General features: G+C 44.0%; 1 protein-coding gene across 2 annotated transcripts in view; it reads left to right on the top strand.

Moving 5' to 3' along the window:
• The window catches only part of PLBD2 (phospholipase B domain containing 2), a 110718-nt gene extending 92810 nt beyond the window's left edge, over nt 1–17908 (top strand). Inside the window, exons 10-12 of one of the 2 annotated variants that reach the window (XM_069214535.1) lie at nt 6446–6598; nt 13174–13336; nt 16938–17908. In XM_069214535.1, the coding sequence (XP_069070636.1) occupies nt 6446–6598; nt 13174–13336; nt 16938–17108 (487 nt within the window). In that variant the 3' untranslated portion in view covers nt 17109–17908. The remainder of the gene's footprint in view (nt 1–6445; nt 6599–13173; nt 13337–16937) is intronic. The other variant, XM_069214536.1, reaches the window with a different exon arrangement.
• The last annotated feature ends 291 nt before the right edge of the window (nt 17909–18199 follow it).

Genomic DNA, 18199 nt, shown 5'->3' with positions numbered 1-18199 from the left:
GAAAGAAGTGTATACGGCCTCATCGTTGACTGCTACAACGTTGACTATCTCTACAGCATGTACTGCTTCAACGATGGTCCTCGTCAACAGGATTTTCAGTCACCTCGTCGACTATCAATGTAATTATCGCTTCGTCTTGGTCGACGAAACCACCAGTAACACCGTCGACGATGACACTGTTACCGTCGTCGACTGCCTCGTCGACAAGAGTTTCACCGTCGTTGCAGCTGACTCCATTGACGTCAACGATACCACTGACAACGATAAAAAAATATAAAAAATCTGAATTGCTTTCTTTATTGCTCACATCACCAAGTAAGGTATCATCATTGGTACCTACACATCTTTTAGAGGAGGAGGACTCGGAGGATGAGGGCCCGTTTGGGATTGCACATAGCCCTTCAGAACTGCATGTGAAGTGCCAGGACTTGGAGGAGGATAACCAGCATGATCGCCAATCCTTTTATTCACAGGCACACCAATATCCTTACCAGGAGCAAATGGTCCCTTTGCCGGGGTCCCTTATGGCGGACTTGCAATTGATGCTTGACGACTACAGAAGGCGATTTCCGCCGGCCGGAAGTACGGCAACCATCTTTGCCTTCTTCTGTACCTCTTCCTTCCACACCTATTCAACCAGGGGTACTGCCGTTGGATGTACCACCACACACGCCCATATCAGTTCCAACACAGGATCTGTCAACATCGGATGATGACAGAGAAGAAGGAGAGTTGCCGGATGCAATAACAGAGTGGGATGATAACCAAATTCCACTCCATATTCACCCTCCCCTGTCCCGATAGATTCCCCTCCGGGTGACATCGTAGGTTTTCATAGTTTGCTAGAAAGAGCTGCAAAGAGGTATGCGCTGCCCATGCCAACGAAACAAATAGATTGTTTCCTTTATGATTTTAAAGAACCTTTTCAAAAGAGTATAAAATCGATGCCAATAGTGGACTACATATGGAATGAAGGCATCAAAGTTATGAAAAATCTGGCTACCGTCACTCCTGTCCTGCCTCGTCTAGATAAAAAATATAAGGCACCCGACGACTCCCTGGCCTGCCTCACCGGGCACCCCAAATCAGACTCAGTCATTACCCAAGCAGTGCAACGCAGGTCCAGAAACCCTTCGGCACCAATATTGGCTCCACCAGACAAGGAGGGAAGAAGACTAGATAATATAGGGAAATGTTTCTCTTTGATGTTTTCTCTTATGATAAGGGCCTCTAACTCTTTGGCTGTAATTGGCAGGTACGACAGACAGTTATGGGCAGACATTGCTCCCTACTTAGATTAACTCCCAGAGAAATCAAAGAAGGAAGCGAGAAAAATCTTGCAAGAAGGGGAAAGGTCTTCCGCCAAAGTTATAGACTGTGTGATGGATATCGCTACCACGACGTTTTGGCAGCTGGCAGGTGCGGCTGTTTTAAGGTTGGCTCCGTGCACATTTTTAAACCGGAGGTTCAAAACAAGAGTCTAGACTTTCCTTTTGACGGAGAAGCCCTCTTCGGAAAACATATTGACGACACACTTCAGTCCATAAAGACCGATACGGACGCAGCTAAGTCCCTTAGCACCCTACAATTTAGACGGCAGCCCTTTCGGGGGCTAGAGGTCAGGGATATTCATCTTACAGGGGAGGTTTCCAACAATATAAATACCCTTCTGTCACTGCTACATCTCAGTCCTTTCGTCCTCAGTACTAACAGAGACAGCCTCCGCAAGCAGCATATACGAGAAGAACGCAAAGGGGAAGAGCAGGAAGACAAGCGAAGGATGCAGGCAATTACTTTCTAATGTCTCCGGCTACGTACATTTTCTCGGATACAAAAATAGGGGGAAGGATTTCCCACCATTTTCAGAATTGGCAAAAAATTACATCAGCCCAATGGGTCTTAAACCTGGTCCAATTTGGCAATACTTTGGAATTCCTACAGATCCCACCTGCAAGACCCCACCCCTTCCACGAATGGTGAAACACCTATATCTACTCAAACAGGAAGTTTAGTCAATGCTCCTCAAGGGAGCTATAGAGAGAGTTCCACATCAAGACAAAAGGAGGGGGTTTTATTCTCGGTTCTTCCTGATTCAAAAGAAGTGGAAAAATTGGCATCAAGTCTTAGATCTCAGGGATCTCAATACTTACCTCAAGAAGCAGTCAATGTGTATGATTACCTTAACAGATATCCTGTCCCTTCACAATCCGGGAGATTTTATGTCCACCCTCGATTTGCAGGATGCATACATTCATATCCCTATACACCCTTCCCACAGGAAATATCTCAGGTTTGTGGTAGCCGGAGAGCATTTCCAGTTCAAAGTACTTCTTTTCGGCCTGAAATCGGCACGATAATTTTTACCAAATGCCTGGCTCCAGTTGCAGCCTTCCTCAGTAGACCCAACCATCAGGTCTTTCTGTATTTGGACGATTGGCTCATCAAGGCCAAATCCAGATCTCAGGTGCTGAAGTTGACATGCGCCTGAGTGGAGCTTTTCACAAATCTGGGCCTAACCGTCAACTGCAACAAATCAGCTTTCCAACCTTTAAGAAGAAGAACATTTCTGGGGGCACAGTTTTGGACACATCCAACAACAAGACAACTCCTACAGGGGAGAGGCTGAAAAAGCTTATATCCCTGGCCAGGCTGCTGCAAAAAAGAAAGTCTGTTTCAGTTCGCCTCTTCAAGTCCCTGTTGGGCATGATGTCTTCCCGCATTCCCCTGGTACCATTCTGTCGTCTCAGAATGCAACCCCTCCAGGAACAACTGGACCTACAGTGGACGCAGTCCAAGGGGTCTTTCGACAATATAATCAGGATAACAAAATTCATGATAACATCTCTGGCTTGGTGGACTCAACATTCTCACTTGTCAGTGGGACTATCTATTCTCCTCCAACCAGCTCTGTGGGTGATCACTACCGATGCATCTCTCAAAGGTTGGGGAGCCTTCCTTCAGCACTTACAAGTCAGGGGCAAATGGAAGCCACATCAGAGGTCTTTTCACATCAATTACCTCGAATTGAAGGGAGTCCCCCTAGCGCTTTGCGCTTTCCTTCCAAAGATAAGGGGTATCAGTGCTCATTCGGACAGACAACACTACAACTATGCATTTTGTCAACAAGCAGGGAGGAACAAGATCTCTCCTCTTATCGAGAGAATCTCAGCGCATTTGGAACTGGTCCATCAGTCACGGAGTAAGTCTTAGAGCAGAACATGTCCTGGGCGCTCAGAACGCCATAGCGGATTCTCTGAGCAGGTCGGTGTCATCCAACAAAGAATGGGAACTGGATCAGGGGGTGTTAAATCGTGTTTTCTCCCTATGGGGAAAACCAAACCTGGATCTCTTTGCCACCCCGCAGAATGTAAAATGCTGGTTCTTTTTTTAAAGTCAGGATCCCCATCAGGGCTCTTGGTGGAATGCGTTTTCAATGGCATTGTCAGGAATTTATGCTTACGCTTTTTCTCCTATTCCCCTCATACCGTGAGTACTGGCAAAGATCAAGAACGAACGCTGCAGACTTCTCCTGATCGCTCCAGCATGGCCTCAGCAGTATTGGTATACAGAGCTGCTTTTCCTCTCAGAGAGCCACAGCACCCCTCTTCCAGTGATGCCGTCCCTCCTAACAATGAGTGAGGGTCAAATTCTCCACCCGGATCCAGCTTCACTTCACTTAACAGCCTGGCTCCTGAACACCATGAATTTGCACACCTAAATGTTCCTTCAGACTGTAGAGTCATCCTCTCCAGAGCTGTAGCTGATAGCACCAACAAATGTTATCGCCTGAAGTGGAGAAGGTTTTGCACATGATGTAAACAGGCTCAGGTACATCCTTTCTCTTCATCGCCGGAGCAGACACTACCTTATCTTCTCTATCTGGCCACATCAGGTTTGGCAAACTCTTCGATTAGAGTCCACTTAGCAGCAATTTCCCGCTATAGGCGTAAGGACAACGCTCCTCTTTTGTGGTCCGCAAGGGTCATAAAACTATTTCTTAAAGGATGTTTTCGATCTTTCGCACCAGTCAGGCCACCGCCACCATCGTGGCAGCATAACCTGGTTTTGTCCCTATTAATTTAACCTCCATTCGAACCGATTCACAAAGCAGCCTTAAAATTTTTATCCTAGAAAATTGCTCTTCTTATCGCTCTTACTCCAGCAAGAAGGGTGAGTGAGATCCAAGCATTTACTATCCAAGACCCTTTCTTACAGTTCAACACAGACAGGGTAGTCTTACGAACAAATCCAAAGTTTATACCTAAAGTTCCTTCGGATTTCCACATTAAAAGCATTTACTATCCAAGACCCTTTCTTACAGTTTAACACAGACAGGGTAGTCTTACGAACAAATCCAAAGTTTATACCTAAAGTTCCTTCGGATTTCCACATTAATCAACCTGTGGTACTAAAATCGGATTTCCCAAATCCTTCAACACCGTCTGAACAGGCTCTTCATTCATTGGACGATAAAAGGTGTCTTAAATGTTATCTGGATAGAACTAGACATTTTAGAAAATCAAATCAACTTCCCGGGGCATTCAGTGCTCCTAGAAAAGGCCAGTCGTTGTCCAAGCAGGGGATTGCAAGATGGATAGCCTCTGCTATTGATTGTCATGGAGCGGCAGGAAAACCTCTGCACAGACCAACTCATGTTCATTCAACAAAGGCAGTGGCTGCATCCCCAGCGCTCTTTGCGGGCGTGCCCATTCAAGACATTTGCAGGGCGACCACCTGGAAATCAACGTATACGTTTGCAAAGCATTTTTGTTTGGAAGAAACACTGCAGGGGGATGTAGCGGTAGGACAATCAGCATTGTGACATTTATTCCAGTAACGGTGAGCTGTTGTATTTTCTTAATTTCTTTTTCCCGCCAGCCCAGTTGTTTGCGGACATTGTATAATTTTGTATTCTTCCCTTGATAATGCACTATTCATCATTTATCATGCTACAGTGATTTTTTTTCTTCGCATATTAATTGCTTATTTAACGTTTTTTCTTCACTCATTCATGGAGATGTTTATTTCAGTACTTATGGTAATGCTTATCATACAATGTGCATCATTACTGCTTGCTATTCTGATTCAAGCATGTGAATCTATGAAAGTTCCAATACTGGAGTAAGAAAATTAGTTACTTACCTGTAACTGTAGTTCTCCAGTATTGGAATCTTTCATAGTTTCACATGCGACCCTCCCTCCTCCCCTGGGAAGCTCACCGTTATCTTTTCTCTTCAGATATTTTGGTGCTCGTGCTTTGGAAAATCTGAGGGACATGAGCTTCTCACAGGAGGGTTCTAGAGGGAGGGGAAGCCTGATTGGCTGAAACTTGAGTTTGGTCCTTTTTTCTCAAAGAGACAGGGATGGGCTACTAAGGTGGAAGCCTTTAGGCCTTTTTCCATTATAGTTGCTACTACATTGCTATCATAATGTATCTTGGACTCCCATCTTGACGAAGGGGAATGATTCAAGCATGTGAATCTATGAAAGATTCCAATACTGGAGGTCTACAGTTACAGGTAAGTAACTAATTTTGTTTTTCTGTTTTTCTCAGCTCTTTTCTTTCCAGTGTTTCTTATTGCAGTTCTCTTCACCATGTTTTTCTCTTTTTATATCTTCCCTTTCTTTCAGTTTTTGTTCCCATCCTCCACAAACCTTTTCTGTCTTGTCTCATTCACTTCCTGCCTCTCTGTTTTGCTTCCTACATTTTTAACTACTCTCCTTTCTTCAGTTTTCTTCCCTGTCCTACTATTTGCTTTTCTTTTTTTCAATGTTTTTATTAATATTTGCTAGTGATACACATAATAGAATTAAAATCAAAAGATGCTACACATCCTGAAATAATCACTCTCCCATCTTCCCCCTTAGACCCTTAAAAAAAATTACGATCATTCATTACCCAATCCCTCGCATTACCACACCCTCCACCATCCATAATTATTATACATTTTCATCTGTATTTATAGAGGCTAGCATCATCTTATCAAAGGGCTTCGACTTGTGCCCAACATCTTAATGCACTTGAGGACAGCCCCTTGATTTGCACACTGATTCCTCACTCAGAGCACAGCTACTGACGGCACAGTGAGGGGGATCTCCAGTGCATGGCTGTGTCCCTGTTGGCTACTGTTAACCCAATTCCTGCCTGCAGTCTTACCCCTTATTCCCATCCCAGACCAGCTTCACATGAAGAAGCCATAATGTGGGAGTATGCTCCAATGGAATACCAGCCTCTGTGCTCGGTATCAGAGGCGCTTGGTCCCAGTAAAGTCGTCTAATTGGACAGTTACACACTGTGTATATAAAAGTGCCTACATCTGCACCACATCTCAGGCAATCAACTTATTGCTTTCGTACCTATTCTCGTCCTTAGTCTACCTCTTTCCTTCTTCCCAGTCTCCTAAAGCTTTACTTATTTCAATGCTTACTGTGCTTGCTTCCTCAGTTACTTTGTGGACATCTTCAATGCCAGCGGTGGGCCGGACTTAGTAAGAAAGTTTGGTGACTGGTTCAGTTACGACAAAAACCCACGTGCTCAGATTTTCCGCAGAAATCAGACATTGGTTCATGACCTGCAGTCCATGATCCGGCTCATGAGGTAAGTTTGCATCCCAAGTCAAGTATAGCCTGGGGCCTCCACATCGTGACATAAGAGGTGATTGCACACTGTCAGACCCCATATTGGAGGCCATGTACCAGGTTGAGGCTACTGGGCCACATCAGTAGGATCTGCTTCTGCCGTCCAGAGTCTATCCTACAAAGGCTCTGCAAATTGGGCCATGTAAGACCTTCTTAGTACTTGACTCTCGGTGGGAGCGATGGATAGCACTCGCAGGATTCTGAGGGGAGGTTACTCGGGCTTAGCACTCAACAGTACCCTTCAGCAGCACAATAAGGTGAAGGTCCTGCCCAGCCCCTCTCTTTATAAAAGACAAGTACTATGTTATACATAAATCAAAATATACTCCACAATATTTCTAAAATACATGCTTTGTGGGTGTGAGTTTTTTATGATGCAAAGTGGGACTTGTCCTCCTCGAGGCACTGTACCCCCCCCACTTCAATGTGTTTCTGTCTTGTGTTCCCGGAGTTTCTCTCTAATATGGGTATGGCGCTCTTACCCCACCTCTCTCAGCATAAGTTCATAAAAGCAGTAGTGGGCCCATTTCAGTCTTTCAGCGTTATCGGTGATTGCGCTCTGGGGCCAGGTTGAATCTTCCCCCGGTAGTAGGTTCACTTGTGTTAGGCTGGGCCATAATAATGATCAAAATCATCGTCCTGTTACACCTCGTTCTGTTTACAAAATTTAAGAGCATACAATATTGCATTGCAGGCTGAGCCAGAATATCGAAGCATTTTAAATTAAAAAAATTAGAACCTGCTACAGCATGAGTTTCCTCAGCTATACTCATTGCACTGGATGTCAAGAAAAGGCATTTTCTAAGAACTGTGAAATGTACCACAATCAGTCTGGAAAACTATTAAATGCTTTTACTGGGTTCTTTACTATATGGGGGCTACTCAAATGTAGTCTATGTTAATATAACCAAAAGATATTAACAGTCTTCAAGTCAAAGTTCTGGGATGATAGCAACCTCTAACAGAGAGAGGTTAAAGACCAACAGAGAAGCTAACAATGTACATCTGTAACCGACTGTGGAAGAAACCTGATAGAAAATTACACTGCAGAGATGCAAGATGGGTTTCCTACACAGTTCACTGTCCTAATAAACGATTTAAAAAATATTTTCTATCAATCCTATGAAAAATTAAGTGGCATGCAATATTTATGGTGCAGCAGCACTTGGTGTATTCAGTGCCACAGGACAAACGGAGATATACATCACTTTCACTAAATCTCTCAACCAGGAATTTATGGCATTCCTACAAGTTGCTTTATGTCTGAACGCCAGTGTTTTAAATATCACACAAGAGGCCTCTTGCAGCCACTGAAATTTCATCGACCTGTGAGACATGAGCACATCTAGTAAAAGTGAGCATGATTTGGCTGGCATATTCTGTACAAGCTGAAGATTTCTTATATTAGTTTTAGAGATTCCAACTAGCATGGCTTTGTCTTTGAGCCAATAATGTCTCTTGCCACCATGGCTCAATGTGTTTCTAGGAGGAGATACCTATTTTTCTCAGCATCTCCCAATAGAAGTGTGAAACTGAGACTGCACTAAAGGTATGGCTGCCTGTGGATATTCATGAATCCAGAATGGCACCTATTATTCTGATTCCACTCACTGGTCTCACATAACTGACGACTCTAAAGGAGTTGTAAAGACCTCTGTTTATTTTCAGACAGCTGTCTGTCACACTTAGCAGGAATGCAGTCTTTGCTGCACTGAGTCTCAGCCAGTTGTGCTCCATCCATCTCTTTACTGCATAAAATATATCAGAAACCTTTTTTCCTTCCTAAATTGTATATAGCATCATGTTTAAATCAATCTTCTGCATCATTCTTAAGCTGTTCACTTAAATCTAACAGGATTTGCTGCATGGGTTGTACTTACAGATTAAAAGGTGTGGAAGACAGACTTAAACCCCTGTGGCAGCTTTTGTTCTGCCTCATAGGATCTTTATTAATAGTCATAAACATTAGAATACCTCCTCAGTGCTTTTGGGGACACCAGAGCATTCCATCAGCATTGTTTTTAGCAATATCCATTAATCCTCAGAAAGAGAGAAATATCCAGCATGTACTTTTTTGCTGATCACCTTTTGGAAACCTATGTAGGTGTGGATATTCACATTGCTGCCAGTGGAAACATGAGAAAAAGCACCTTTTCTCGAGGTTACATTGCAGCCCCGGTCTTGACCATCAGTGGGAATAAGGAAAAATGCAGCCTGATAGACTTTCATTATTAGAATTGTACTATGTGTTTAAGGCTCCAGTAGCCTCACTTCCCGTAATGCCTTTTACTGGCAGATGGACCCACAGTTCTTTTTCTAGCTCGTGTGACAGGAACTGAGACCACACTGGGTGTTTTTCATATTTTTTTTTACTGTCAGAAGTGTTTTACACAGAATTTGAACTTTTCTTGTTCTCACTTGATGCCTTAAGATCACAGCTTGAGTGTAAACCGTTTCCGAGCTTTTTTTTAGTCATGTCTCATTTAATAAATGCCATTTTTATTTGTCACCTTCCTCTCCGGTGGGAGGAAGAAAGCTGCTACAGGCTCTCATAATGTCTATGTGGTCTGCCTGCCTTCTTCTCACTCTCTCACGAAGTGGGAATTTTGCCACTGTCGAAAAAGACTCTTAAAGTCAAAGGAAGGTATTAGTCTCAGAGGCAAGCTTTAAGACATGAGAGCTGAAGATGCACCTACAGCGATCCAAGGGCAGCAATGATGACAAATACGATAAGAAACTGGATTGCCTTCATCCTCGCTACAGGCAGACCCGTATGCTTTCAGTAGCGTTAGTATCAAAGACTTTGGCACCAATATACAGTTTGTTGAAAGAATCGTTGTTGACACATCACTATTGATACCATTCTTCAATATTGCCACTATTCTGCAAGATTTCCAATGATGACATTCGAGGCTGCTATCTGCATCCTGATCGCCATCTATATAGTCCATCATGTCAGTCTCTGCACCCCTCTTCAACAGTAATACCAGATTCAAAGCCTCTCTCAACAACGCTGAATAGATAGACAATGAGAATCTCAACGTCCGAGTTTATACCATCTCCAAAAAAAGGGTTGTGTCCAGACATACCAACACCTTTACAACCTTTGAAACCACTGAGGTTTATGGTCCATTCCTGAAGATTGTCTGCAGATATCTCTGGAATCTCTCAGCCTGACGAAAGCAACTCAGATGGCATCAAGGCAGACATCAACGTGTCTACTTCAGAAGATGGCTGGCCGTTTGGAGGTCAGAGTTCACCTCCAGTTGAACGTTCTTCATGATAAACCACAAGCTCTTGGTACTCAAAGAAAAAAGGAGACTTTAAGCATCACTATCTCATTCCCAAGCTTCCTCTTCTTTATCAACTCCTTCAACATCATCCTCATATACACCCACCTCTCCAGCATCACTGACAAGTGTCTCTCTGGTGGACGACATAATTGTTCATAATAATGAAAACTGCAACCAGGAGCAAGTCTAAGACCTCTACTTCCTCCGGTGCCAGGCTTTTTTAAGCTAGTAGAAGAAACGTTTCTGTAGTCATCAACATTAAAAGTAGCTAGGCCTAGACAAATTGAAACATACAAGCCCCCTCCAGAACACCTGGAGTTTCTTATAGGTGGCCTGACTACCACCTCTAATGTGGTGTGGTGTCATATGTCAGGCTTAGAAACACTTCCGCTCCTGAAACATATGCTCCTTCAGGTCAGGAAAGCGACAACATGACACAACAGGATGGAAAATGTATGGTAGGACAGTCACTGCCTTTACATGCTAGTGACACTGCACTTCTTGGCAAATATGGTTTTGAAATGTGGGACAGACTGAAACAGTTTTACCAGATCTTCAATGAGAAGACTAAGGGAATCATGTTATTGCCATGAAGTCACACTCAGCAGATCGTCTTTGCTGAGGCTAGCATTAATAAAACCTGACGCTCAATTGAAAATGTTCAATCCATCTCTGCCCCCTTCGACAAGTCAGAGGAAATGACCAGAATGAAAAATGAAGCTGGAACGTTAAAGGCTGTAGGCTCAGGGGAACTAAAACGTTATTTCACGCCCCAGTATGAATACACAGACACATTTTCCCCATGGGATGTTCAGTACCCTTGGTGGCCCTGTCGGCAACAGCTCCAGCAACATGAACAGGGCTGTAATACCAATATCTTGAGAAAGGGTTGAAAGAAAAATAGTCTCAACCCCAGGGTTCTTCACCACAGACTGCTAATCTGTGAACTTCAGACAGTGACATCTTAACCACCCATTCTGTTTGCCACTCTAGTGGGTGGGTGAGGGGGGGCAGCTTCATACTACAAGGAAGAGTAGGGGAAATAACAGCAGGCAAATTGGTTCTGACTATCCCCAAGCATGGCTACTTGCTTTGATTCAAAGAGAAAGCCTCCAGCACCACCAAAAAACGCATTGATTTATATCTTGCCCAATTGAAAAAATAAACTGGTGTCTCATCTCCAGAAAAAGAAATGTATTCCATAAACTCTCATATCCAGAAAAAAGCCTGGAAAGCAAATGTCGACCAATATTAGATCTGCGAAACACGAACAAATGTATCAAGTGAGAGAGCTTTTGTATGTTAGCCTTCCATGAGCTGTTCTTCACAAGCAGGTAGCCTGGATGTGCACAATAGATCTCTAAGATGCATATTTCCATATACCTATCAGAAAGACACACAGTAAATATTTGAGATTTGTGGTGAGGTGAGCACCTCAGCAGTTCCTAATTCTGGTATTAGGCCTGAAATCAGCTCTTCGGATCTTTCTCAATACTTGGCAGTAGTCGCAGTCCATCTAAGACACTTTGAAATATTTGTCTACGTTTATCTTCATGACTGGCTAATAAAAGCTCCAAAGGCAAGACCAAGTTCAGCAGGGCTTCAGCACCCTAAAACCATTATTCCTGTGTCTAGCCCTGTAGATCTACCTACAAAAAGTAAAATCAACACCAACAAAAGTGATTTAATATTGAAGAGCAGTACTAGACACAATCCTAGGAAGAGAGCCATCGCTTCTTAAGGACAACCGATTCATCCTTGAGGCATATCTCTTCCATCCTGGTTGCATGACTTCTCGCATTTTTGTGCCCCAAATTTGTGTGCAAGGCTACATATAAGGCCTCTCCAGCAGTGTCAAGAAGGCCAGTGGTCACAGAAATGCAACAATTGGCGCAATAAGCTATTTCCCATGACAGTGGCAAAGCAATCCCTGTCCTGGTGGTGATGGATAGAAAACATGATTTAAGGGGTTACTACATTCCAACAGGAAATTCTGCACAAGACAGTTTTCTCACATGCCTCACTTTTGGGATGGGGTGTGCATCTGGAACCTCCAGGAATGTAAGGTTAGTGGACAAACTAGATGCCATGTACCACATCAGCTATTGAAAGTGTGAGCAATCGGTCCGACTCTCAAGGCCTTCCTGTTTGTTTCTGATGGAGAACATGGTCCTTATTCAAATGGACAGTTCTACAATGATGCACTGCCTGAACAAACCGGACGGCATGAGAACAAGCCATTTCTTCCAAGAGTCTCAAAAGATCAGGGCTTGGCACTGACCAGCAGTCTGTTTCTAAAAGCAGTCCATGAGCCAGGAACTCGCAACCAACAGACAGATTTTTGCCTTAAAGTCTGTAATGGGTTTTAAACAATGCACTCTTATAGCAAATCTTCGTAGTGTGGGGCGCTCCAGAAATAGATCCTCTTGCCATGACCGAAAATAAAATAAAAATGCTAAGCCTTCACCTTTAGGCTACTGGAGCCAGGGTCACTGGGCAATGCAATTTTGAGTCCATGGTTGTTGCTGGCCCTCGTACTGAGCCTATTCACAAGGCTTAGTCGCAACACCTATCATGGACAACTACTTTCTTCATAGCTATGACATCAGCACATGGAGTTAGCGAAGCACATGCATCAGCGTGGAATGCCTTTTTAAGCTATTTCACTGATAACAGGGTGGTTTTGAAGACATACTTTAATTTTCCCTAAGATGGTGTCTGATTTTCACAAACCATTACCCGTTTGACCTTCTTTCCCAATCCTAGCAGAACGTGCTGTGCACTTTTTCAATGTTACCTCGCTTTTATTTAGATAAGAACAAAGCATAAGGAAAGTCAAAAGAGCTATTTGTCAATTATGTTCAAATATGTCATGGTCTTGCTACCTCTAAACAAATCATCTCCAGGTGGATAGTAGCTTTCCTAGTTATATGAAATCTGCAAACAATCCTGTGCTATATAAACCATAGGCGTACTCTACCAGCAGTAAAGTGACCCACACAGCAGAGTTTTTAAAGCACCTGCTTGGAAGTAGGTGCATACGTTTACAATAAACTCTTGCCTTGATACAGATGCAAAGGCCAACTCTGTAGTTGGTCCCGCAGCTCTAAAGAATCTTTTTAATCTAGAAGATGATATATGTGACCTTCAGTATTTTTCAGTCAATTGTTGTTTTCTTATGCCCATGATCTCCTAATTGTTTTTTTCTTTTATTGGTTTGCTTTCATCTTTGTGCCCGCAGGTATAATAACTTCCACAACGACCCCATGTCCCGATGCGAGGGATGCGATCCTCCTCAAAATGGAGAGAATGCCATCTCTGCTCGATCCGACCTGAATCCTGCAAGTGGAACCTACCCATTTGGTGCCCTAGGCCAGAGGCAGCATGGTGGCACCGACATGAAGGTGAGAGTTTGGGGTACATGTATCTATAAGGTATAATGAGTGAGTGGCTTAAATCTGAGTGTAAGTAAGCATATTTTAGGGCAGTGGGCAAGCTGACCTTTCTATTGAGTAGCGACCAGAATGTAGGGTCACGTCTGTTGTGACTAGTGATATTTCCATGTATACCTAATTTGACTAATTAAATTATGTGAATGGTAGGGTTCAGCTTTGCTGGAAATATATGCATGTCGCTCAGTAAATGAGTGATACCCAGATTTAGTGACATTTATAGAATTTGATTTGTGCCTTTTAGAAGTGGGAGCATTACTTTGAAATACCTTGTTTAAAGCCTTTTTCAGAGGTAGAAAAGACCTTGATCGTTTATTTAATGGGTGTCTCTGCAAGGGGTATCAGCAGCATCATTCTCAAAAGCTTTAGGAGACACTCCTTACCTAAATAAGGACGATGCGGTTTCTGGGTCTAGGAAAGTAGTGGAACGGCTTAGCACGGCAGCAGAGATGACGGTGTGCCGCTTTACAGAAGCAGAACTCGTTGGCAGGAACCTATAGATCCCTGGTTTACCAAAAGGTTAAGGTTGCTGGGGAAAGGTTGTTGGCGACAAGAGCGCAGATGGAGGAAGCTATATGAGGATCATGACAAAAGTGTTTAGAAGAACCTCATCAAATAATATAAATTGGCTATTAGAGAAGAAATGTCTCTCTTTTGTACAAACAAAATTCAGTCTGCTAGTTCCTCCAAAGAATGTTTTAAGTTGATTCAGCAACTTGCGTTCCTTACTGCATCCTCTGAAGTTGAGGGCTCAATTGAGTTTTGTAACATGGTGGCAGGATTCTTTTAGTCTAAAGTGGTTAACATCTCCAAAGAATGTACTTCAGATAAGCAAGAGGAGCTTCCTGACTGCCACAGCTTTGCCTCGTAGCAGCTAAGTTGGCAAACTGTGAGGCAGAGAAGGCACATCCCATATCTTTACCAGAATGTCTCCCCATAACTGTGGACTAAACAGAAACTCATCTCCAGAAATAGAAGTCAGGGTCACCTTTCGAACCATGGCTCCCTAAAGCTCTCCAATTGGCTGCGAGTACAATAGCTCCGCCCTTATCTGCCATCATGAACAAAGCAACCAATCTGGGTGGTATCCATAATTGTGGAAAGAGTCAGCGGTCAGGCCACTCCTCAAGAAACCCAATCTTGATCCCAGTGAACTGAAGAACTATCGCCCAATCTTGTTGCTCCCTATCCCAGCTAAGATCCTGGACATGCATCTCAATCAGCATCTAATGATGCACGTGAAGCAACGGGGAATGTTGGGCAGCTTGCAGTTTGGGTTTAGAAGTCAACACTGCACAGAAACAACCCTGATCTTCGCAACTGACCACATTAGGTGGCTTGTGGACACTGGCCAGGCCGCAGTTCTATTCCTTTTGGATTTGTCTGCGGCCTTTGACACCTTCTCCCCCACCCTACTGATTGGGCGTTTACAGGCTCTAGGGATTGAGGGTGTGGCCTTAAAACTGTTGGCATCATTCTTAACTGATAGATCCCAATTGGCAACCAAAGGGGAATTTAGATCTGACCCCTTTTCACTGCTTTGAGGGGTGCCGCCAGGGTCCTCCTGGAGTCAGACGCTCTTTAATTTATACATCTCTCCATTGGCCAGACTGATTCCGTCATTCGAGCTTCAAGCAGTGTCATATGCTGATGATACACAGATGATTCTATGTATCTCGGAGGACTTGAAGCCACTGCGGCCAGTTTTATTAACTGCATGAAGGAAATGGCCTAATGGATGAGTAAAAACTGCCTAAGGTTGAATGGCAAAAAACGGAGGTGCTGATGTTTGGAAGGCATTCATCAATATGGAATCTGAATTGGTGGCCGGAGGAGTTAGGGATATTACCCGTCCCTACAAATTCAGCAAAAAAATGTAGTAATCTGGATGGACTCTGGACTAACTTAAGAGCGACAGGTCACCCACACGGTGGCAACCTGCTTCTGGATAATCTGAATGCTATGGAATATTTTGTCTTATGTGCCCCTTACGGCTCGGAAACATGTGGCCATTGCCGCATTTTACACAGAACTGATTATTGCAACGCTCTTTTAGTAGAAGCTAACAAGACTATCCTAGCCAAACTCCAACATCTGCAGAATGTCGTGGCAAAGCTGACATTAGAAAGCCCAAAATATGTTTATTTCCAACGAACTGAATGACCTTCATTAGCTTACAATTCATAAATGAGTGATATGCCCATTGTGCATAAGGCGCTGTATGGTGCCGCGGTGAGTGGGCTAGGGGGCATTAAAGCCATGTTTCAATAATAGCCCCCGCCCGGACCTCTGATATCAGCAAACCAGAGCCTAGTTGTTATTCCTTAAGTGCCAAGGAAGAGATGGGGGGAGGTGGGCATTTTTGGTGGCAGCTGCCAAAACTTGGAATTCCCTCCCCCGTCACCTAGCTGGGATAAAACTGCTTCTGCCTTTCAGAAAAGCCTTAAAAACCTGGCTTTTCTCTCTGTAAGGTCCTGGTTTGTGCCTGGGTTAGGAAGCTGCGACTCGTCTGTACGTCATGTTGGTTGGTCGTTTTTCTCTAGCTCCTGTATAGGTTCGGAAGATGGGACAGATTATCTCAGAGTCCGCATTCAGCGTCTAGATGCGTTAGGGCATTGTTGTGCTATATAAATTTATCATTCATTCATTTACTTCCGAGTATTGGACATGTGCTTTGATGGAAAGCTGTTTGAGCTCCCAGACGAAGAATTAAATTAGATATTCAGACTAAGTGCTGCATTCGGACCCAATGTGTTAATCCCAAGCGAGGCACCCTTCAGTCTGGCTTTCAGATTGTACATGTTAGCCAAAGTACCCTGATGACTCTCGTTCTCGGACATATCCTAGTATCTGTACCCGCCATGCTCGTACTAGGAATAGTTCCACTCATTCTGTAATGATCTCTAGTTTTTGTCTACATGTTACTCACTTTTTCACTCGATGTTGACTGTGACGCTTTTCTGTGCTTGCAACATATTATTTATGCTGCTAGGGTTGCAGAAAACTGCACCACCCAACCAGCAATCTCTGCTATGTAAAAGAGCCAGTTTGCATTGTGTCACACCAAGGCCACCTTGTGATGGAGGTCACTGGTCATTTCGCTGTCATGACTAATGCCTATGGTCACTAGTATACCGGTAACCTCTCAGTTCCAGCAGCGCCCAGCTCTTAAAAATCCTGTCGGAAGGCAGGAAGAGTTGACGCCTGGTGGATTCTGTCATGTCCCCATGAATAGACCTCGAAGTATTCATACGTTTAGGTGTTGAACCTTTTAAACTAGGGATTATACACCGTTTCACTCTCCGGATTGAAAATTTGTTGTTGTGGGAAAGGATAGACCATGGAAGGGTAATCGTGAAGTTGCTTCCTGTAATGGGTTGTGGAAGAAGTGCTTGCTTTCTGGGAACTGGGGATTGTTCTTGCCATACTCCTGGGCTCCCATTCTTACCAGTTTGCTGGTTAATTCTCCCGGTTTGCTGTTCTCATTCACTGATTCTTTCGGACAGTAAATGTACTCGCCTTCTAATCTGTGTTTTTTTCTTTATCGCCCCAGGTCACCAGCTTTAACATGGCCCAGGTGTATGGAATGGTGGCAGTGAGCGGGCCCACCTGGGATGATTTACCCCCATTCCAGTGGAGCACCTCTCCCTTCAGTGTCCTGCTTCACATGGGCCACCCCGACCTCTGGCAGTTTGATCCCGTGGAGGTGCTTTGGTGGCAGTGAGACTGCAGGCCGTGCCAGCGGCAGTTTACCTGAGCTTGACAGAGCATGTGAACTGACTTCCTCTTTTCACGTACTTGCCTCCTTCCCCACACACCATCGATTACCAGACTCCAGTACTAGAGGCTAACAAGGGTTGCTTTGCCTTTGTACCGGGATCGGTGCAAGGGCGCCTTAAAATATTGCATGGCTATTGGAATGCTGTGGAGTCTGTGAGGGCCTTACCCCACCTCTCCCCACACACGTGAACAAGCTGGCCAAGAGAGATGCCTTATGTGATGATCCAATAAAGATAAAGGGTAGAGGGGAGTCGGGCAGTGTGATCAGCCATTCCTTTTAAATAAAGGAGCTGTGGTCTTTCTAGCTTGTTAACGTGGAACATGTCCAAAGGTCTCATGGTAACCTGGGGGCTGGATTAAGTGAATGGAGGTAACAGCGTCATGAACACGCATCCTCATTTTTTTTAGTTTTTTGCTAACCCATTTTTGACATCACACTTGTGTCCACCTGTGCTTTGTGGACCTTCATCCTGTTGGTTAAAAGGTCGCCTGGTTTCCCTTGCAGGTCTGTCTCATTTCATAAAATGAAGGCCAGTATGAGACTGGACTTTCAAAGTTGTGCACAGTAGACCATGTACACAGCTGTTCGTTTTAAGTCTGTTGTGGTTCATGGCCCACAGACTCGTCTGTGGAGTAGGAATTCCTGAATTAAAGTATATCTAAATAGGTGGTGGTGTATTTCTGGGGTGTTTGATAGTACTCGGCTGACGATAGGCAAGTGAAAGCAAAGCGAAGCTTTCATTTAAAAAAAAAACATTGAAAGGGAAATTTAAAGTGCCTTCTATGCTTGTCGGGGATTTTTAGTTCAACATAAAGGGACTTCTGGGCTGCGGGGGAGGGGGTGCGGACAGTATGAGCTATATGATCCTTTTTACCAAAACCTGTATGACGGCATCTGTGCTGGAAAATATATCAACTACTTTCTGCTGGGACAAACAATGTCACCTCTTTACTGTAAGAGGTAGGATCCCCTGTACCTCGACGGACATAACCTCTTAGGTAGTGAAACAGAGGTGGTCTCCACTACATCGGAAT

The sequence above is a fragment of the Pleurodeles waltl genome, chromosome 11 (assembly GCF_031143425.1).
Source record: "Pleurodeles waltl isolate 20211129_DDA chromosome 11, aPleWal1.hap1.20221129, whole genome shotgun sequence".
In the NCBI taxonomy this organism is placed as follows: domain Eukaryota; kingdom Metazoa; phylum Chordata; class Amphibia; order Caudata; family Salamandridae; genus Pleurodeles; species Pleurodeles waltl.
This window is presented reverse-complemented; position numbering and strand designations above follow the sequence as displayed.